The sequence below is a fragment of the Cydia fagiglandana genome, chromosome 18 (genome assembly GCF_963556715.1).
Source record: "Cydia fagiglandana chromosome 18, ilCydFagi1.1, whole genome shotgun sequence".
Lineage (NCBI taxonomy): Eukaryota > Metazoa > Arthropoda > Insecta > Lepidoptera > Tortricidae > Cydia > Cydia fagiglandana.
This window is the reverse complement of record NC_085949.1, coordinates 13,734,500-13,758,173: the sequence shown is the minus strand read 5'-3', so window position 1 is coordinate 13,758,173 and position 23,674 is coordinate 13,734,500. Positions and strand designations below refer to the sequence as shown.

Genomic DNA, 23,674 nt, shown 5'->3' with positions numbered 1-23,674 from the left:
CAAATGTCAGAAATGTCAATCCGGCAAATCAGCTGGTTAGTCAGTTCAAGACAGTCATAAAGCATAGGAAATCACGTTTTGTCATCAATTTGCACACGTTTTTAACATTATCTTAAACAGCTTTTCCTGTCAAATTGACGTTAAATTACCAACCGACCAAATCCATTTGGTTGGAGGTTACAATCGAGTCGAGTATTAAATTTTAATACACATTACTTTCACTTTTTGCTACGCTGTGAACTTGTGAAGCCGAAGCTAGAGTTCTCTGAGGATCACGCGGCTACGTTTTATTTTATGGTCACCTCACGAACCGATGACGTGGTGACTTACCATAAATAAACTCAGCTAAATAATGGTGTATAATTTAAAGTTCTAACTGTCCTACTCAAAAACTCTACGATGGGAATGGAAAGAAATATCTCGGTAACTATTTTATAAATATATTTTATTTCTGCCTATTGAAATTTTGTAATAACATACCTATACAAAAACTTAACGTTAACCAGTGGTAGAAAATAATTTTCTATTGATAATATTACGTTTAAATGTTACAATCGTTTAAAGTAAACCCTAAGCAATCACTCGAAAATATTAAAAAAAATCCGCAATGTTTGTTTTCTTCTACCTATCATCTCTATATCTATATAATATATTGTTATCTTGATTGTATACCTATGTAGATCTAAGATCTAAAATAAATTTACCCTTCATGATTAAGTATGTCCTGCTTCAAAGATAACTAATTTTATTTCCGGTAAGATCAAGATTAGATAATAATAAAATGATTATGTATTTGATTTAAAGTTGTATAAAAGGTATTATTTACCTTATCAATATGTTAGGTATCTTTGATAAATGTTAATAATAATTTTGTTCCTACTATCCCATATTTCAATGAATCATTTTAGTTTACTTTGAAACTATAAATTAACTTACGATTTGAAACTTCTTCAAGTATTTAAGATGTTCTTTTACATACACATGCCTTCATTATATACAAAGAACAAGATAGATAACATCATTTCTTTTTCAGGGGGCAAAGTCAGAGTACCTCTACCCCCCCGAGCTTCTGCAGAGGTTGGATTTTAGTAAAAGCCCTGCCACATTCAAGCCAAAAATAAGCGCAGCACAGCCAGGTGAGGACTGGATGGTTGTGAGACCCCTTCAGCGGTCGGATTACGACAAAGGATTCCTGCAGTTGCTGAGCCAACTTACAAGCGTTGGGAATGTCACACAAAAACAATTTGATGGTGAGTTTTACACCTTATGAGTAGAAAGTTGTGTGGGTGATTCAAGTGTTTCTTGTCACTCCTTAAATCCTGGTTTAATGGCATTTATTCAAAGGCCACTTCACCCACTTCAGGGATTCATAAATTAAAACACATTCATAAAGTTTTGGTTTTATTTTCAAATATGTAACCATTTTTACAATGAATACCTAAAGAGCTTTTTTATTTCATTATATGATTCAAAAATGCATTTTTGGGGTAGTTTCAGGGTGAAATGTGGTATAACAGTTCTTTTAACAAACTGTGACTATTGTCTTCTGGCTGATAGGACAAAATAACAACAAGAAATAGTTGATCCACCCAAGTAAGGTAGAAATAATTAGTGTAATAAATAAAGTGGGTCTTGGTCTCTACAGTATTTTTTAACCAGAAGCTGCTAATTTAATGTATGGTCGGTGCCCCAACTTAAGCACCCAAGTTGCCATACTAATTGAGAAAAGAGGATAGTTGGATACTTATGTTAGGGAACCAACTGTGCTATTGAAAATTTCTCTTAGTGAAAGGTTATGTTAGGTTGACCATTACTCATTTGTTTACCAACTACTTAGCAAGCATGTGCAATATTCAACAACACACTAGTTATGTTAGTAAATTTTGAAATGTATTTATGATCATGTCAATAAATGCATATTCTAGCTATTACATGTTGATTAATTTTCAACTGTATTGTTGGCTCATTCATAATATGATGGACACTCCTATAAAGTAACACTTGGTATGGTTTATTGGCCGATTTTTATGCCATAACCGAAACTTACGGTCGGACACAAATTTTTATTCACGATTTACCTTATTGTAGGTACTAATCAAAAACTTTATGTATGACCCAGAACCCAGAATAGTAATAAACGATAGGGTAGGTACAATATTAAATAAAAAAAAATTATAGGCCACTCTATCCGTTTCAGCTACTTATAAAAACATGTCCAATAGGCATATTATTAATATATGTACTACGAATGCCGCACATAATTTATATAAATGTCAGAAGTGGGTGACCTTCACAACCGGCACAATATGAGCTTAACCTTTCTTGAACCTTGATTTTCTTCCGGTTCGCGATTTTCGCAATAACTCCGTAAATATCAGTTGCATTAAGAATGTTAATTAGAATCTGGTCGGTCTGGTTACTTTGTTAGGTTGCGTAAAAAAGGTGGCTATTTTAATTAATGATACTTAATGATAAAACAGTAGGTATTTAACACAGTGGTGAAAACCCGATTATCGGGTATTTTATGATTTCGTTCCCAGGCCGGACGACCCGATTGTCAGGATCATGGTACTACTTACTGCTTTATATGACGAAATTGTTAGGGCCTGGCGCGGACGTCTTGTTTGGCTGGGTGGCAATGAATGTGTTAATCGTATGGCATTATACAGATACTTACAGAGAAATAATACATCTCCACCCTATGATAAGATCTTTCTTTTAGATTTACCAGAAATTATATTATAGAGGGAGATTTTGTCATCTCTGACCAAACTCTGAGTGGTGAATATGTTGGTCATACCTACTTACTGAACAACTTTTACTATAGGGCCAACCCCGAAATCGCGAAAAAAATATCAAAATAATATCTTTAAACTGTACTTATTTGACAAATTTTAACAGAAAAGAATCATAAATCATCAAAAGGACGATAATCAAGTTTAAACTTTTGTGAGACATACTAACATTGAATAATTTTACGGTTTAGACTCACTTGTTTAAACACAAACAACTTACAACAAGTGACTTAAAACAAGTGAGTCTAAACCAATTGGGACGATATTTATCATTCTGTTAAAGTTTAATACAGGCAACTTTAATTTGTGCAATTTTAAACCTTAATCCCTTGACTTAATCACTGTACTTCCAGAGCGCTTCACGCAAATGAAACAGTCGGGCGGCTACTACGTGACCGTCATAGAGGACACCCGCACGAAGAAGTTGATCGGCGCCGCCACGCTCACCGTGGAACAGAAGTTCATTCACAACTGCTCTTTGGTATGTTAAAACCTGACTGTACTTTATAGTTATACACATTAACCTTTTGAACACCAAACTGCGTATCCACTTGCCATGCCACTGACGCCACGGGGGTAAAATTTGGTTTTGTGAATAATGCCAGCCAAAAAGTGGGGTGTTTTTCAGTAGATTTTCATCAAAAAACGATCGATGTCAATTGCCGTCTATGGCGTTCAAAAGGTTAAAGTGTTATGACACACTGTACAGTCAGCTGTAAAAATATGGGTGTACAAATCATCTCAAAAATATGTCCCATAACTCTTATGTTAGTGAATTAAGAACTAGATATGGGATATATTTTTGAGTAAGTTGTCTACACCCATATTTTTACAGTTCACTGTACCATTGTGTAAATCTCACGAAAGCGGATTTTTTTCAAAAATTACAATTGTCTTTTTCAGCGCGGGCGACTAGAGGATGTGGTGGTGAATGATACGTACAGAGGAAAGCAGTTGGGAAAACTGTAAGTAATATAGTTGATAGTTGGTCAAACCAATTTGTCCATCAGTAAGAACTAGGAAAACTATACTCATCCTTTTCTTGTGGGTGCTAGTACTAGTGTAAGACAAAGATAGTATGATTCTCTCTGTCTATAATTGAAATGAGACAGTCCTTTGCCAAACTATAATTAATAATTTTACTAGGATTGTTTTCGATCTTAGCTGACCCGGTGAATCTTGTATCACCGATCGTATTCGTATTATACAGGGTGGCCAAAAAATAAGTGCATTCCCGTTGTCAGAGAGGTTTTGGGATTATACTGAGTAACTTTTACTATGGGACCAACCCCGAAATCGCGAAAAAAAATTTGTCTGTTTCATACATTTTGGCCGGTCCATTTTCTATGGGAGGGTAATTTTTTTTGCGATTTCGGGGTTGGTCCCATAGTAATAGTTGCTCACTATAATCCCAAAACCTCTCTGGCAACGGGAATGCACTTATTTTTTGGCCGCCGTGTATAAATGTACAGTGCTAAATGTCTCCATTTGGCACGTCATGGATTATCCAATAATTCTATGACAGATATCACTAACTTACCAAATAAGTATATACCCTACGTACATTTTTTTCGGAGCGGTTGTGGCACTTCCCAATTTATTAGACGTAAAATACAGAGCCTACCGCGAAACACGAAAATTCTTCCGCCTGTCCTCTCGACCTATTCCTATTTATTTGTGTGTTTACCACAGATATTTATAACCCGTATAACCCCCTTTTTTGCAGGATCGTAGTGACAGTATCCCTCCTAGCGCAAGAGGTCGGCTGCTACAAGATGTCCCTCGACTGCAAGGACAAGCTAATCAAGTTCTATGAGACCCTCGGCTATAGGATGGAGCCTGGCAACTCTAACGCTATGAACATGAGGTCAGTTGAGCCTGTAAACTTTTTCTGTAGGAGTTTTGTTAATTTTATATCGGATTTAGGTTTTTTGATGTGACATTTGTAAAGTGGCAAAAAATATAGAACTATGTACAAATAGTCTGTGCCATGTAAACATATAGAAGAAAAATGTTCAAAAAATTCGGCAATCACTTAGGAATTCGATGTCTTAATTATAAAGTAGTATCAACCATTTCTGATCAATAATATTTAATCTATGTATCTCGTATAGGTGGTAGACTGGTAGTTTGTAACGAATGTATATTTATATTATATGTATTTCGTAAATTACGAAACAAAAAAACATACTGATGATCCGTTCAAGGGTGTATATATTCGGTAATTGGGTCATGTCGTCCAAGTAGGTAAAAAGTAACTACTAGTACTTTTTAGTGCTCCGTAAAAAACTTCGTTCATAGAGCACTTATTTCAAATCAGATTATGATACCGATGATACCTTTCAAAGTATATATTTGTTATTTAGGAATAATTTTAAGTAGAAATTATGTCAGTATTGTACCTGAATTACCTGAATACAGTACAGTGATAAAACTACAACATAGTCCGAGTTGATCTTACGTCCTAGTCCCAAAGTGTAGGTACTTTTACTATTTTCATCCACAATAAAAACTCTTCCAGGTTCGAGGATCCCTCCTGACAATTAGCCGCCGGGACGTCCGACCTGCGCTCTAAACTGTAAGTCCCGCGCGCCGAGCAGTCTTCGCAACCCCACGTCATTACCCCACAGCACTACGCCATAGCACCCCGCGTTCTATACGTATGCATAGTACGCACGCGACTTAATAAGTTACCAGTGTTTCCTATTAGTGTTGAATAAAACGTAGTCTGATGGTCGTAAACATCCTTTTCTGATAAGTGGATGATGAAAGTTTTAATATTTTCCACGTTTTTAAGTGTATACCAATGACAGAAAATAGATCAATTACGGTGCTAAACAGCTAGGTTTGCTAAAGGTTGTTTCGTGTCTCATAATTGTTTCTAAAATACATTGTTTCATTTCATCCACATAATCTTTACATATTTGTTTATAAGAAAAAAGTTTTTGTCATTAACAGGTAGTTTGTTTTTCTGACCTGTTTATAAATTCATTTATCACATAACTTATTAAACATGCACCCTTTTCACCCGATCGTATTAAGCCGCTTGTGTATGAAAAATACTTTTTGAAATGTCAGTCAAAAGGGTCTGTTATCCTGGTGTTTTCTTTAGCGATAATCCCATGATTTCTACATCATTTTCACCAAACTATCCGCAAATCAAATTGACAACCGCAGTCATATTACTATCTCTTTCACTCTTGCTACTACCATGCAAGTGTGAATGAGAAGTATTACGACCCTGGTCATCAGTTTGGTTTGCTAGTATAGTGGTAAAATCAAAGAAGAATCGCCGAACAAAAACACCAGATTGAAAAAGTTTTGAGTGTTAAAATTTAGGCTGCATTCCACCCATTTTTCTGCTTGAGCTGTTGTGATTTCTGCTTGGTTGCCGTGTTTACAGTGCAGGGTCAATTGTTCTATCCATCAACAGCGTATTTTCACTTTGATTGCTGCTCGAATTTGAGCTTTACCTAGTACAAAATAAGGTGCATGACTGCCACCAAACGAAAGGTATTTTTTTGGTTGGTTTTGTGAAAATTCGCGCTTGATGGGGTGTGCGATTGATTTTGGATGTCCTAGCATATAATTTTGTTTTATTAGTGTAAGCTTTATATATCCGCTAGCGAGTGCTTGTTATTTCACCGTAGTTTCATTGTCATTATTTAGAAATTGTGACTTTAAAATTTGCTGGTTACTTTCGGAAACTAACTTAAGCAAAATCTACGCTTTGTCCGTAGAAAGTTCATTATTCGATTTATTAAGGTCTAATGTATATTTTAGTACTTATTACTATTAACTCTTTTTTTTAACTTGAGAGGTGAAAGTAACCAGCAAGCAATACTCGCACGGTTATATTGTGTTCATTCCATAGATTCGTTTATATATATAGATTGTCATGTTATGTAGAAATATATATGTGCAAAATCGTACTTAATTAATTATAACATAGTTGCTAACATTACATTATTATTTCTGCTAATAAAACATCATGCTTTACTTATATTTTGTTTCATTTATTTGATTTTTGAACGCGATAGACACAAGTAGGGCTAATATGGTCGGCTCTTTATCATTTGTCGCCATGCCTGTCACGTTCTAACAAATACGTAAGTGACGCATGGCATGACAGGCGATAAAAATGCGACCATGATACCGCTGCTCGGCTACGTCGTCATTACTAAACTAAAATGGAGTTGGGCGGGACATGTTGCTACAGCTTGGCAAAAAAGAGTAGAAATTAAAAAGTGGAAACACTGTAGTGTCGTCCCTTTCAAACCAATAAGTATAAGAAAACGGGACGGCACTACGGTGTTGCCACTTTTTAATTTCTACTCTTTTTGCCAAGCTGTACTAGGCAGACGACATTCGGAAGATTGTGGGTCACTTCTGAATGAGATTAGCTCTGATGCAGATATGATGATGATAGACTCTTAGCTTTGTTCTTACATTCCGAACCTTAAATGACAGTTCGATTGGTCAATCAATTTACTACCTGCGTTCGTACGAATTTTACTAAAAACCTGACAAGTGAGAGTCGAACCCGCACACCGAGGGTTCCGTACTTTTTAGTATTTGTTGTTATAGCGGCAACAGAAATACATCATCGGTAAAAATTTCAACTGTTGATACAGCCTGGTGACAGACGGACGGACGGACGGACAGCGGAGTCTTAGTAATAGGGTCCCGTTTTACCCTTTGGGTACGGAACCCTAAAAAATTTGTCACAGTAGACAGATTTGTTGGACAAATTGGGACAATAAAACTGTCATTTTAGTCTGGTATATTAGCAGCAGAGGTTAGTAAGCGGGCGAGGTGTTCACAATGATCTTGACACAAAAGCAACATTGTTTGCACACTAGAAAAAAAAACCAGAATTGTAAATTTTAAACTTTTATTTACAGAAGTGTAAATTTCAGTTGCAGACATAATAATATTTACCACACGACTTCGATATCAGTTCAATATCGGAAAACTTATCAACATATGCACAATAACAGTTTCCCCAGTATATTTAGTTCAAATCCCTTTTTCAGTTTGAATATAGGTACAATCTGTTATATATCTCATACATTCATATTGTTAATTATACTCTGAAATCGTTAAAATCCTGTCATGGTTTTATATATAATCCACACTGAATTTACTTTAAGGACATTTAGTTCTCATAATGGATAAATAAATATTTAAAGTTAGCTGCGTAATTGATGTATTGACGAAGGTACAAAGTTATACAATCTCGAACCTTATTCCATTGCGATAAAGTAGAAAATTGTACATCTGTTTGTGCCGTCGACAGTTTAAGTGTAAAAACATGGGTGCATTCTACCCTCTCTAGAATGTCGATCTTTTTCCACAATAATTATAAAAAAATCGATTTAGTATACATGTGAGAAGTTGAATACTTCCATATTTTAGCGGCAAGACTTTTGACCGTAGCCTTTCTGTTTACTACATACTTGAACTTAACGATCTATCGTTTGAGCATCGCTCGGAAAACTTTATGAATTAAATTGACGATATGTGACGTTATCCATAAAAAGGGACCTTATTGTCGATGGCGCTTACGCCATTATGAACGATGCTCCGATATAAATTCAATGCCGCGCGACGCAGTGCAGCGTAAGCGCCATCGACAATAAGGTCCCTTTTCATAGATAATGCCGCATATAACTCGCTCGATATCGATCGGCAGATCTCGTTCTTAGGCTGCCTTCGACTGATGCGGAGGAGATTAGTAGAGGAGACGTGTGGGATCAATCAATAGCCTCTATTGTAATCCATCGGAGAGAAGAAAACCATTGCTATTGGTTGATTCATGTCTCCTCTCATCTCTCCTCAGTGGAACGGCAGCCTTACGTCAAAAAGAAAGGTCTTGCCCAAAATTCGCGTATCCACAAAAGTAGATTAAACGTATAAATTCTGCCTCTCTAAGGCTTTCTTACAATAATCTATACAATCTTCTCGGAGTCTAAAGCGTATCGGATAGGATAAAATATTACTAGAGCTTTCAATGAGCAAATACCAAAAAATGTGATTTGATTTATTACAGAAAGTATAACACTTTAAACTCTCGCGTTTTGTACACATATTCAATTACACAAACGGGTCTACCGCGACCCGCGCGATTATATCGCGGTAGACCCGTTTGTGTAATTGAATACAGAAAGTATGTTCCACTAAATTTCCTAGTAACATTATTGTAAAATGCTTGATAAAGTAAAATGCTAGTAAAATTCATAGACCGACTCAGTCTGGGCTATAACCGCAAAAATCGAAGTTAGCAAATTGCGGGGATTTTTCTCTGTCACTCTAATTACGCCTTCGTTGGAGTAAAAGAGAAAGGTCCCCGCAATTTGCGAATTTAGGTTTTCGCGGTAGCCGCTCAGTTCCAACCAGCTTCCATCACTTATGACGTTGTGACTCAAATAGTGGGATTCAAAATGGCGACTCATTTTTTTTTTAACTTGCTCGAAACGGACGATAGGTGAAGTAGTCACAATGAATCCCATCTAATTATTCAAGGCATCAATTTAAATGGACATTCCCTGTCTCTGAATGGAAAACAACCTACCGGTACTCTTCTTTTTTAATATGCTTTGAAAATTGACGTTTACACGAGTTAAAAAACTTAAAATGGGGTTGGCCGGTGGAAGTTTTTAGCAGATGGCGCCATCATAGCTAACATAGCTTGCCCTGTCAATCCCTAGAAGTGAGTCAATTTTTTGTTTTTTAATACCCTGGATGCCAGCCCTTTAAGCCAAATCTCATAGAAAAAGGGCCAAGCTATGATGGCGCCATCTATGCAAACGTTTGACAGTTGCCAACCCCATTGCTCAGGTAATTTTAAGTGATGCGATCGTGATTAAATGTGATGCGTAATTTCATTGAAAAGAGATTAAAATTTTGCACAAATTATAAAGTTACCTGTGTCAGAAGTCAAACTTGTTTAACTTTTAATACTCGCATTATTAAATTTACCTAAGTTAACTAAAATCAGGCTTTATTTATTTCTAAAGTACCAAAGAAAGAGCAAGAGTATTTGGCCAACATTGTGAGAATGAGACAGCTATATTAAGTACCGGCTCCGGAATGTCGACAGTAACACACACACACAAGCACTTACACCGAATTGACACCCTCATTTCCGTGGCTTCCCCCATTCGTTCCATGGAACTTATTGATTAAGAAATAGAGTTCAAAATCTCACACATTTTAGTTCTAAAGAACAAATAGGGTATACGGTATACCCATTCTGTACCTGAGACACAGAGTAAAGTAAATATATATTTATTTATTTAAACTTTATTGCATAAATAAAAATAATGTACAAATGGCGGATCTGAACGAGCTCGGTGCCGTCGATTGGACAGAAACGGCGCTAGACAGAGAAGCATGGCGTTCCTTAGTGTCAGAGGCCAAGATCCACTTTCGGGTCGCTGCGCCACGGCAGTAAGTAAGTACAAATGGCGGACATAATGCCTGATGGCCTTCTCTACCAGTCAACCATCGGGCCAAACAGAACATAATTATATTGAATGACAAGAACTATAAGGACCGCGCGCAACCGAGCTGCATACATCGCTATTTTTAGAGCCTCGGTACTACTTACAGGGCTAACGTGTCTTATTTGAAATGTCCTTAGCCTATTGGGCAGTTAGGTAAAAGTCTGTGACAATCCTACTGTGCTCTTGTGCGGCATTTACGCAAACAAAAGGCGTCGGTCCACTGTTACTTTTTACACGATGACTATAGAATGACGTTTTAAGCAGACTCTGGTTCTAAGGTACAGAATTCCGATTGCACGCGCCCGCCTTGAGCTAACCGACTGTACAAAGCGAAGTTATATGCTAGAGTAAAATATGGCGACGGCTTTCTACCGTTCAGGGCCTGTGAAGTACTATTCAAAGCTCCCAAACCCAGGTACTTACAGTTAAATATGAAATGCTTTTTCAGAATATACACTTTCCCAAAAAAAAAGAGGAGTATACCTAATAGTTTACATAATATTGAAATTCAAAGAAAATAAACATCAATTAATTTTAGAACATGCATATTTTGGGAAAATGCTTAACTTTTCCAAAACCAACCTTTTTTGGAAAAGTAATATTAAATATACATATATTCAGTAAATATTCCTAATTCGGAAAAGTGTATATTTCGAAAAATTTTGGGCTTAATAAATGGAATCTCGGCAAGTAACTCCACGGCCCTAAGAATCTCAAACTGTCAATAGAGACGTGACCGAAAAAAAATGCGGCTTAAATTCTCTCACCTATCTAATAACAGTTCCAATTCTTTACAGGGTTAGTCCAAGATATGTCTGCAACGATTTTGATAGGACACGCACTGCAAGTGTTATTTTATCCCATTCATTGCCGAAGACGTGAATTCGCGTCACGAAACTATTTAATCGTAATTCGTCGACTATTAATGTGTTAAACGTCAAACTTCTATGAAATTATGACGTATAAATCGTCGGGTGACAAGCAAAAGTCACTAACTAACACCATTGAAATTATTGGACAATAAACCGTGTTACAAGTGTAACAAAGTGCATTGTTACTTAAATTTTTTGATAGTAATTAGTGACTTTTGCTTGTCACCCGACGAAATAACACTTGCACTGCGTGTGCTATCAAAATCGTTGCAACTAATCTTGGTCTAACTCTAAATATCAATTACAATATAATAAATTACCACATCGGGTCCAAAACCTGTAAGTCGTAGGTTGCAAAGATCACTTTAACAATACGAATTGAAAATTGAATCATTGTCAGGCAAAAAAAGTACAGTCGCCATCAGATATATCGGAGCGGCCGAGATGCTCAAAAACATCTGAACACGCGCTCTAATAATAAAGGCCTTTTCATCTGTGTCAGATGTTTTAAGCAGTATCCCGGTGACGACACTTGCGTTCGTGGCTCGAGTTCATAAATATGTATACATTTCTTCACCTTAACCCATTGCAATAAGGTGAAAAAATGTATACATAATTATGAACCCGACTGATATTATAGGCCTACTCTTCCACACACGCGGCCGGTGTATGCTCCCCCAGGTGGGTCCTAGGACACACTCTAACGCCGTGATAATGGAGGCGTGTTTAGATATTTATGAGCACCTTGGCCGCTCCGATATATTTGATGGCGACTTTACCACTTTGTCGGTTATCAATAAGGCACTAACCCCCTTATTCATATAAAATTTACGAGCCTGATTGTGATTTAGTTAAATTATGTTTTAGCCTTCGAGCAACACGGAAGGGAGGCGGCATTCGCACTATTTCCCCTCTGCCGAGGTACAAGATTAGCGCGTCAATCTAATCTAGCGCGGGTAATAAAACTAGTTGCACTTGGATTTTTCACTAGACCGAGTCCAGACGCGCGCGTGGATATACTGCTGCACAAAAATGCCTGTTTGCTCGGTTTTTTGTTATAAAAAGAGGTCGGGGACATCAAATTTACAAAAAGAAAGTGTTACATTTCACATGTAATATTTTTTTTTACATATCAGACGTTAAATTACATTTAAATACAATTATTATATTTTAGTCTCAAGTAATTGTTGGATATATCGATTTTGCTCGCTCAGTACAAATTGCGGATCGGTCGAGCGACAAATCCGACTTCACATCTCTCAGAATACAATGACATACTTCAACGAAAGTGTGTTAGTGTGCGTGTTGTGACACTAGTCACTCGTCCGTACACAAAAAGAGATCGAGGTTTGCAAGATTTGTCTTTGACGTGTGTCATTTTCTATGTATTTGTGTCGTCATTACAGATTGGATTTTGTATGTAAGTGTGTGAGAAATGCGACTGTGTGCACCTTTCCCCCCGCGAAAAATGGCAGAAAGATTTGTACGGCGAGATATCGCTTGGGCCCCTCCCTTCCGACGTGTCGGAAGCCGGTGTTGCTCGAAGGTTTTAGCCCTTTCTTACAAATACATAAGTCAAAATGACAGATAAGGACAAACGATTATTAGCTAATTGAGGTTTGTAGCGCGTTTATGAATAATGGGGTAAGACGTTACATAGAAATCGCATAGAAATCTCTTATTGACCGGCAAAGTAGTCCAGTCGACGTCAAAGATATGTTTACACTTTTTGCCTTATTACAAAGGAGTAAGGTGCAAAAGTGTAAACATATTTCGACGTCGACTGTACGTTTTTGTCTGTATAGAACACTTTATATTTAATTAAAACGCCTTATTGGCTTCTAATCTCACTGGAACGCTCTATTGGTGCATCAGTTATAACACTTGTTCCCAAACTTTCAGAGCTACTGATCAACATTATGACATTTTCGCTTCATTCGCTGCAGTGATTTGATAAATACATACATTTTAGTACTTATATACAATAATTAAAAACTTGAGTAAACTAAAAATATTAATAACTTGAATAACAATAAATAATCATAATACAATATTATCTACATTAATGATTAATATAGTAACATTTTAGAACAGCGTTTCTCAACCTTAAAACCCTTTGGAGTCAACGAAGATTTTTTCGTCATAAATTATAGTGCGAAAAAAGACCCCTAAGGTTAAGAAGGTTGAGAACCCCTGCTTTAGAATGTTTGGTAAGATCACGATAGAAACTCTGCTTTACCAACAGTCACCTTTATCTCGTTACCATAAAACACATTTTCGTTTGGCGAAAGTGCCACATATACGACATGCCATAAAACATAAGGCTCGGGGCCATCAAAAGTTTCGTCATACAGATGTATTTCATAATTGTTTTCCATCGTATTTTCTCGGAAACGTTCGTATTGGCATGCTACTTCAGTCAACCTCAGTATATACTTTTTGTACCGAGACTGACTGAAATATCAAGACACGTTCGTACGTTTCCGTGAAAAAACGATGGAAAATAATTATGCACCATATCTGTATATTTCCTAAATTTTGAAAAATGTTGCTGAACACCTGAAAGAGTAGAGTACGAAGGTACTCGTACATGCATTCCAAAATAAGGTTGTTGCCTGTAAAATATGCGGCTTTCCAACACAGAAGGGTCATTGCTTCATGTACAATAAGGTCCTTTTCATGTGAAATCCCAACATAAATTTGATAAAAATGTCCTTATTGAACATGAAACATAAGGACCCTTCTCTGATAGAAAGCCACATATGTAGTTGCTAGGGTTTAAAAGTTATGGGCCCATACTGCTAGGCTAGCCATTAGACATGTTGTATACCATTTTTCAGTTTATAAAAGTTTTGCGGCTTGTTTTGAGGCTTAATTTGAGCTAGCCTCCGTATAATCTTAACAAGCGTTAACACGCAATTACATAAAGAATATTGACCAGGTTCGATTCCCGGTTATGTATGAGAGTTTAAAAAAAAGTTTGAATGTCGTTATTATTAAATCTAAAATCGACGCCATGGTTCCTAAGAACAGATTTAGCTATCTCTCGTAGTTTATGACTTCTTCATATTGACCCATTTGGATTGATCGCCCTGTATACAAGGGCGGTGGCTGCGCCGTGAGCTTGGTAGCGAATTTCATAGGCCCTGACCCCGCGCTATCTCTCTCTGTCGCTATAGTATGCGCTCTTCACACATTCGACAGTTACCAAGGATACTCCCGGTACTGGTTTTCAAAGACACATAATTAGTCCCGGAACCGGTAATTCCCGGGACTCGTCATGCAATATCAGTCCCGCGAGCATTCACTAGTTACCGTATACTTGTATTTAGAAAGGCGGTGGCGGCGCCGTGAGTTTGGTAGCAAGTTTCATGGGTCCCTGCCCTCTCGCGCTGCGCCGAGCTTCCATCTCCCTCTGTCGCTGTAGTTTGCGCTCTTCACGCTTTCGTCGCATCTCGTCCATTTTCGAGGCGTTGTTTTCTGTAAATACTGTTGATGTGAACCATATTGCAACGGAATAAGGTTTACCAAAGGTCAGTAAAATGTGTTGCCGTTAGTACGTCTACATGCATTACAAATTTTCAAAAGAGTAGTAGACCACTCCATTATTAAGGTTATACAGGGTAAATGAACGGTTATTAACTTATTAGCATCCATTTTGTAGGAAAATTACCAGTTAGATGTTACATTTTTATCATAAAAAATATTATTGCAGACAGTACAAACTAACTACAAGAAATGGCTGGTATAACAGCACTCTGTGTCAGTGTTGTATTTATATACTTACGATAAAACATTCTCACAGAGACGGACATACATTAAAACGTGTTATTATTCAAATTACTCAATATGGAATTCCTTGCCGGCGTCTATATTTCCGTGTTCTTATAACCCGGCAACCTTCAAATCAAGAGTGAACAGGCACCTTCTGGGCGAGCTCGCTCCATCGTAGGCCACGTCTACGCCTCGGCTAGTCTGTGGCCATGAGTAAGCCCATTCATAATAATAAAAAAAAATATATGGTTCGCTCAAATCGCTCACGTTGGCTGACCTACGCAGTGAAAGATGCGTTTTAATACATTCAATAAGAAATATGTAGTTGATCGACTCATAAAAGCTTACCATCAACATTCTCCTCAATGGGTTCAAACTCTCCGTCCTCCCAGCCGCCGAGCGAGTCGTTACTGTTTTGTTGAGCCGCGAGCCGGTGCTCCTGCAAATAGGAAGTATTAACTACTGCAATGTTCTGCCGCCAGAGCGAAGCACTAATTTATTTAGTAACTGGTAATCTGTGGGCCCCTTAAGGGTGGTATTCCACCTGTGCAATGGGGTTGGCAACTGTCAAAGGTTTGCATAGATGGCGCCATCATAGCTTGCCCCTTTTTCTATGAGATTTGGCTTAAAGGGCTGGCATCCAGGGTATTAATAAAACAAAAATTTGACATAATTCTAGGGATTGACGGGGCAAGCTATGATGGCGCCATCTGCTAAAAACTTCCACCGGCCAACCACATTTATTTGTCTAATGTCACTCTTTCATTAAGTAAAATGTGAGACGCAATACACATTGGACAGACGGAATACCACCCTAAAGTAGAACGTCCAAGTTCGATACGTCCGGCTAGTCGCCCTAGATATCGCGAGATAAGGCAAGACTTAAAGGGTGTGAAGTGCTCAGTATAAGGAAGGGTGGCATTATTTAGTGTAGGAGTTATTTAAAATTTTAACCAGTTAAAGTTAAAGGTAGCTTTAAAGTCACAATTTAAAAATCATAATATTGAATTCGTTATATTGTATTAATTATTTATTGAAACTTTATTTATTATATATATCGTCATTATCATTTATTTATTTTTCTTTTTAGGCTAGGTCATTTATAACATGAATATAAAAGTAAAATACAAAAACACATAAAAAACAACAAAAAATAAGTATAAACACATTATAAAAAACCTAACCTAGGGTGCCGCCAGCAGCGGGGCAGGGCCATTATTATTACCTTGTGTTGCAGCGCTGGGCGCACGTATGTAGCGTTAGCGTTGTTGACCGCGGGCTCCGTCCACGCGGAGTTGTTCCACGTTTCCGAAGGACTCACCAGTTCCGCCTCTGCTGACTGAAACACAATACAATGTGTAATAGGGACAATATTGCTCAAATTGTTAACAATAATAAAAAAACCGGCCAAGAAGTCGGACTCGCGCACCAAAGGTTCCGTACAATTACGCAAAAAACGGCAAAAAAATATCGTTGTATGGGATGTATACGATATATATTTTAATTTTTAACAAGCACTAACTTGGAACTTCGGTAGCCGTTTAAGAAGTGTAACCCTCTTAAGGTAGATGTCGCTAGGGTCCTCTTGACCCGTAATATGGTGGAAAGATTTGCTGGCTATGGATGAGGTCTTGGTGGCTCAGATGGCAGAGCGCTGGAGTATCGATCCAGAGGCCGTGAGTTCAAGTCTCAAGTCCAAGACAGTAATTTTTCCACTTATAATTTGTTACACATTTGCCGTAACTTATTTTTAAAACGTGTTTTCCAATTAAAAGACACATCTAGATTGTTTACCTTATTTCTAATGCTAAAAAAACGAACTAGATCTCTCTAAAACACAAGCGATTGCGATACGCTGCATCCGCGCTGCACGACGCTCGCTAACTAGTGAAACGGCCCAGCGCGTAATGCGGACGAAACACTATTTTGGCGACAAAACGGCTCAGCTCAACGATCTTGTTGGATTGAAAATAAGGACAATATTCTAGAATATTCTTACGGGCTGTTCCTGTAACGTGCCCCACTCGCCGTTGTCCCAGTCGTCCTCGCACAGCGTGTTGAGCGGCGCCGCGGCGGCCGCGCTGCCGCTGCTCGCCGGGGACTTGGCGCTCGCTCCCGTGCCTATAAAATACACTAGTTTGTAACCCCCTTAGGGCCGGTTGCACCAAACTGTTCGTATCGTTAGAGTTCGCTAAATTTTTATGTATGGAAAGTTTCATAGTAAAGCGCCGGAGCGCGTCGGCTGACGTTAAGGGTAAGTGAGAAAGTAAGCAATAGGGTTGTTTCTGAACGCAACCTTAATTGACCGAATGTTTCTATTATTTTATCCATTCACTGGTTCACTCACTCTCTTCTTTCCTCAACCCATACCTAGTTAACAACGCTCTGTGTAAAATTAATTATTTTAATGAAAATACATACTTTTCATTTATAAAAAGTGTTTTTACTTCATACCACAACAAGGGTATTTTCCTACTAGTCAAATCAGCTTCCTTTAGAAATGTCAAAAGGATTTTCTAATATGGAATTTATATGAAAACGAATATAGTGACGTCATGCACGGACAACTCGCCACTTTTTTTTCTTTATTATATTTAAAGAAAAAATGCCGGGATAACGCCAGGAATAAGAAGAAGAAGATATTTAAAGAATAAAAAGCCCAGTAATATTTACAGGCAAAAATACAAAATTTAGATACCTATAGCCTACATCCTAAGACTAAGAGGTACGACCACTTCTTATATTTCGATCCGATTTATTAAATAGAAATTGTGCTTATAAATAAGTGCTGTCTATGTTTTTCTAATAATTATCTGGGGCTTTATTTCGTGCACAGTTTGAAATAATTTTGGATAATGTTTTACCGCATATAACGTTATGCTCATTGCCTATAACAATAATTGTGTGTGACACAAGAGAAAAAGTAAACAATTCTAACAACATTTGTTTACGAATAACACAAGTTAGGAATTGCTTTACCGTACACAACGTTATATGGTGTGTAGCAAAATAAAAATATGCGAATAGAAAGATAATTAAAAAGGAATAGAAAGAAATAGTGTTCACCTACCTACTTTTCCGCGTAGTGTGGCAGAAAACCTTAACAATTTTATTTTTATTTTTCAGGTCATCGGCGGATGGGTGTGATACGCAGAAGACATGATCTAGTGATAATTAGGAAAATTGTATATACGTAATATAATAAATAGGAATCAGATTAATCAATGAGCGGACTATTATTTTCACTTCGTTTACGTAACGATTTAAAAATCACGTCACATTAAATTATACATATACTTAAATAAATAAGAGCTCCACGAACAGTTTTGTGCGGAGCTCTAAAAACCGGCCAAGAGCGTGTCGGCCTGCGCACTAAGGATAATATCGTACCATCATATAGTACGAAAGAGGCAAAAACAAAAAGTGCCCTTTTATTTTTGGATTTCAGTAAGACTAGCTCTTCTTCAGGTATTGCAGATATTTTATACAAGTTTCGCTAATTTTCCTTTTATCAGTTGACTAAACCTTAGATCTCTACCAAATTTCAGCTCTCTAGGTTAAGTGATAATACTAGTTCTATTTTGATGATCAGTGAGTCAATCACCACATTTCAGGCCCTAAGCCATAGCTTTCGAAATATTTTATTGGATAGCTCGAGACACTGTAAAACACTGTTTTGTGTATATATGTATTGATAACCGATTATTACCTTTGCTCGGTATCGTCTTGGGTCGTCCCATTCGTTTTTCGTCAAGTTCTTAAATTAGTCCTATTCTGCTTTCGTCACTCATTCTACATTCGTTCCAATCGTCGGTGGCTTTCAATTTAGAATGAGTGACGAAAGCAGAATAGGACTAATTTAAGAACTTGACGAAAAACGAATGGGACGACCCAAGACGATACCGTTTGCTCGAGCACAGCCCTACGGTCGGTGTCAATAGTCAAACTACGTTTGGCGCGGCCCGAACTGTCAGACGTGGATTGCCCGCCATTACGTCGTGATTTACTTGAAGCTATGCCTGTTTTCAGTGTTTTATGTATTAAATCCTATATTTAATGATGTATGGTGTTTTCTCCTTTAACCTCTAGCCGCCCATACGTCAAAACCTTACCAAGCAGAATGAAATTTTATTTTGTCAACACAAAGTTCCAATTAGAATGGAACAGGAGACCTTTTTATAGGTCTCTGGGCGGCTAGAGGATAATATTATGTATGTATGTATGTATGTATGTATGTATGTATTACGTACCTGCGCTGGAGTCGATCTCGCCCCACGCCGCCATGTCCCAGTGGTCGGGGTCATAGTCGGACGCAGACTCGCTGTGCTCTAGTGACGTCATCGATGTAACTGATGAAGTTGTAGTTGACATGCTTGACGATGATGGTTGCTCTGAAAAAAAAATTAATATGTATTTTTACAGTACATATGGTGCTACTTTACCGCACTAGTGCGATGAATAGCACATTACGTAACTAGGTACGTATGTCAAAAATTTTAAGGGTCAAATGTACAGTCGACGTCAAAGATATGTTTACACTTTTTCAATTAATTGAAACACTTGTTCTGTCCAAACTAAACTACATGGATTTGGTGTATGGCCCACGTCTCCTATCAAAAACAAAACGACTCATACAGAGGGTGCAAAATGCTTGTGCTCGGTACTGCTTCAATATCCCGCCACGAGCCCATGTTACTCCATATTTAAATAAACACAATATTCTTAAAATGCTGCACCGACGCAAGCTTCATCTGGCAGGTCTCCTTTTTGGCGTAGTAAAATACAAATCCCCATCATATCTCTTCGAGAAGTTGTCATGGATGTCCACTCGCAGGTCACTTGGGGCTCGTAATTGCAGTGTACAATTGATGACACCTCGTCATGCGTCGGCGGCTTTCCGTGGGAGCTTTAGGTATGTCGCAACCAAGTGCTGGAACATTATTCCCCCCCCTCTCAGGAACCTAAAAAGTGTAACAAGTTTCAAAACCAAACTCAAAATACTTATACTTCAACACCAGCAGTCACAGGAGGCATTACGGCATGATACGAGTTGCTTTTAATATAATTTAATTTTTTTTTTTTTTTTTTTTGTTGTTTAGCCGAAAATGTTACATGTTTTACAAACAAATAGTCAACTCAATAATAATGTATACCTGCTTTTTCTGTCCTTTCCTCACGATCACACAATGCGTCTGTACTTGATCTGTACTCTGTATGTATATAGTGCTTGTTGTAATTTATTTCTTCGCTTCGTCCCACATTACAATTGCGCGTGTGGTTATCTTTCTTGTCTTTATGTAGCTATCTTATGTTATTTAATTTAATTCCCTTAGTGTACAGTATAAACTTTCAATTGTGTAAACTTGGCATGATCTCCATGGTCAACTGAGGAACTTTCACATTGACAAAATAAACTTCACCTCTTTAGTTATGTTGTATCAAAGTTGTATTTGAATTTATCACTTTTGCTGTATATATGTTGTCACCGGATATATGTAGTTATAAAAGTTATTTTCATATGAATGAAAGGTAAAAAAAATATATATATATATTTATCGCGTTGTACGGCATGGCCATTTTTGTTATTGTCTTGTCAATGTCAAATGTCATTTTCAGCTACTGCCATAGACAGTAGTCAAGATGGCGCCGGTCGCTGCTGCAAAGGCTGCGTTCAGCTTATGATAGGGCCGTGTCGTACGGCTGCGTTCGTGGCCCACAAATGGTCTCGCCGGAAGATCAGCGCTGGCCCTCGGGTCAGTATTATGCTGAGGCGAGCCCATTTCGTGGTAAACTTTAACGCTTTCCAACTTTATTAATATTTGTAGTTTTTAGTTATACTCTTGTATGTAATCTTAGTTTTAAGTTTATCACGAATAAAATGCTTGATTCTTGATTCTTGATTCCTATGTAATAAGGCGAAAAGTGTAAATATGTATCTTTGACGTCGACTGTACTGTTAATATGTTTGAATAGGTAATTTGCAACTAGTGTCGATGTTCGCCACTCATTGCGAATTTCCCATTTTTCGCACTTGTATCGTAATGTACTAAAACGAACTGTCATTAGGTGCGTAAGTACAGCGGATGTCTTTCTCCCTCTATATTGTTCGATTCGCAAAAAAATCAGAGCTTGAGCAATAGTAAAATGATTGGTGATATGTGTATATACCTATAAATAACTAATTATTTATAGGTATATACCTAAATATAGCATGAATACGTGACTCTAAAACATCGTTAGGGAACCCGGCATGGACAGCACGGACTTGGGGTGCTGCGCGCGCGCCGTGTCGGAGTGCGAGCGGTAGAACTTGGCCGTGACGGCGGTCACCGCCCAGCCCGCCCACGTTGCTGAGATGGAGTGGCCGTGAAGCATGGTTACATTGGTTACCTAGAGACCCCGGCTTGGACAGCACGGACTAGGGGTGCTGCGCGCGCGCCGTGTCGGAGTGCGAGCGGTAGAACTTGGCCGTGACGGCGGTCACCGCCCAGCCCGCCCACGTTGCTGAGATGGAGTGGCCGTGAAGCATGGTTACATTGGTTACCTAGAGACCCCGGCTTGGACAGCACGGACTTGGGGTGCTGCGCGCGCGCCGTGTCGGAGTGCGAGCGGTAGAACTTGGCCGTGACGGCGGTCACCGCCCAGCCCGCCCACGTTGCTGAGATGGAGTGGCCGTGAAGCATGGTTACATTGGTTACCTAGAGACCCCGGCTTGGACAGCACGGACTTGGGGTGCTGCGCGCGCGCCGTGTCGGAGTGCGAGCGGTAGAACTTGGCCGTGACGGCGGTCACCGCCCAGCCCGCCCACGTTGCTGAGATGGAGTGGCCGTGAAGCATGGTTACATTGGTTACCTAGAGACCCCGGCTTGGACAGCACGGACTTGGGGTGCTGCGCGCGCGCCGTGTCGGAGTGCGAGCGGTAGAACTTGGCCGTGACGGCGGTCACCGCCCAGCCCGCCCACGTTGCTGAGATGGAGTGGCCGTGAAGCATGGTTACATTGGTTACCTAGAGACCCCGGCTTGGACAGCACGGACTTGGGGTGCTGCGCGCGCGCCGTGTCGGAGTGCGAGCGGTAGAACTTGGCCGTGACGGCGGTCACCGCCCAGCCCGCCCACGTTGCTGAGATGGAGTGGCCGTGAAGCATGGTTACATTGGTTACCTAGAGACCCCGGCTTGGACAGCACGGACTTGGGGTGCTGCGCGCGCGCCGTGTCGGAGTGCGAGCGGTAGAACTTGACCGTGACGGCGGTCACCGCCCAGCCCGCCCACGTTGCTGAGATGGAGTGGCCGTGAAGCATGGTTACATTGGTTACCTAGAGACCCCGGCTTGGACAGCACGGACTTGGGGTGCTGCGCGCGCGCCGTGTCGGAGTGCGAGCGGTAGAACTTGGCCGTGACGGCGGTCACCGCCCAGCCCGCCCACGTTGCTGAGATGGAGTGGCCGTGAAGCATGGTTACATTGGTTACCTAGAGACCCCGGCTTGGACAGCACGGACTTGGGGTGCTGCGCGCGCGCCGTGTCGGAGTGCGAGCGGTAGAACTTGGCCGTGACGGCGGTCACCGCCCAGCCCGCCCACGTTGCTGAGATGGAGTGGCCGTGAAGCATGGTTACATTGGTTACCTAGAGACCCCGGCTTGGACAGCACGGACTTGGGGTGCTGCGCGCGCGCCGTGTCGGAGTGCGAGCGGTAGAACTTGGCCGTGACGGCGGTCACCGCCCAGCCCGCCCACGTTGCTGAGATGGAGTGGCCGTGAAGCATGGTTACATTGGTTACCTAGAGACCCCGGCTTGGACAGCACGGACTTGGGGTGCTGCGCGCGCGCCGTGTCGGAGTGCGAGCGGTAGAACTTGGCCGTGACGGCGGTCACCGCCCAGCCCGCCCACGTTGCTGAGATGGAGTGGCCGTGAAGCATGGTTACATTGGTTACCTAGAGACCCCGGCTTGGACAGCACGGACTTGGGGTGCTGCGCGCGCGCCGTGTCGGAGTGCGAGCGGTAGAACTTGGCCGTGACGGCGGTCACCGCCCAGCCCGCCCACGTTGCTGAGATGGAGTGGCCGTGAAGCATGGTTACATTGGTTACCTAGAGACCCCGGCTTGGACAGCACGGACTTGGGGTGCTGCGCGCGCGCCGTGTCGGAGTGCGAGCGGTAGAACTTGGCCATGACGGCGGTCACCGCCCAGCCCGCCCACGTTGCTGAGATGGAGTGGCCGTGAAGCATGGTTACATTGGTTACCTAGAGACCCCGGCTTGGACAGCACGGACTTGGGGTGCTGCGCGCGCGCCGTGTCGGAGTGCGAGCGGTAGAACTTGGCCGTGACGGCAGTCACCGCCCAGCCCGCCCACGTTGCCGCCGCGTTGCTGAGGGATGGAGTGGCCGTGTGGACGTCCGCCTCTGTAAACGACAGTTGTTGATAATAGTATTTTATACAATCGCGATATGATCATCTATATGTATACCTATACCTACACAGTGGACAATAAAAACTTTCTTATTCTTATGATGAGCAGCTTTTCAGTTGAGTACCGGGGAACGACATATAACAACAGGATATTTTTTATCAAACATCACCATCATTCCACGCAGACGAACTCGCGGGCAGAAACTAGTTAGTTCAGTTCAAATACGGTTAGTTCCCGATTTACCGGATTCTCGTTTTGTCGGATTCTCGTTTTTTTTTTTTTTTAAAATTATGCATGGGTTTACTCATGGCCACAGACTA

The 23,674-nt window shown here is 40.1% G+C and overlaps 2 protein-coding genes across 2 annotated transcripts in view; one reads left to right on the top strand and one right to left on the bottom strand.

The window, feature by feature from the left end:
* The first annotated feature begins 228 nt into the window (after nt 1–228).
* LOC134673080 (probable glucosamine 6-phosphate N-acetyltransferase) lies at nt 229–6,924 on the top strand. Its single transcript, XM_063531020.1, has 6 exons — nt 229–423; nt 1,034–1,250; nt 3,149–3,276; nt 3,699–3,760; nt 4,522–4,662; nt 5,317–6,924. The coding sequence occupies exons 1-6, from the start codon at nt 400–402 to the stop codon at nt 5,333–5,335; spliced, it is 591 nt and encodes a 196-aa protein (XP_063387090.1). The 5' UTR covers nt 229–399; the 3' UTR covers nt 5,336–6,924.
* A 4,064-nt stretch (nt 6,925–10,988) lies between these two features.
* LOC134673181 (N-terminal kinase-like protein) overlaps nt 10,989–23,674 on the bottom strand; it is a 29,580-nt gene continuing 16,894 nt past the window's right edge. Inside the window, exons 9-14 of the mRNA XM_063531136.1 lie at nt 23,188–23,346; nt 19,200–19,340; nt 16,949–17,070; nt 16,175–16,288; nt 15,298–15,388; nt 10,989–14,655 (exon numbers count right to left, since the gene is read on the bottom strand). Of these exons, the coding sequence (XP_063387206.1) occupies nt 14,504–14,655; nt 15,298–15,388; nt 16,175–16,288; nt 16,949–17,070; nt 19,200–19,340; nt 23,188–23,346 (779 nt within the window). The 3' untranslated portion in view covers nt 10,989–14,503. The remainder of the gene's footprint in view (nt 14,656–15,297; nt 15,389–16,174; nt 16,289–16,948; nt 17,071–19,199; nt 19,341–23,187; nt 23,347–23,674) is intronic.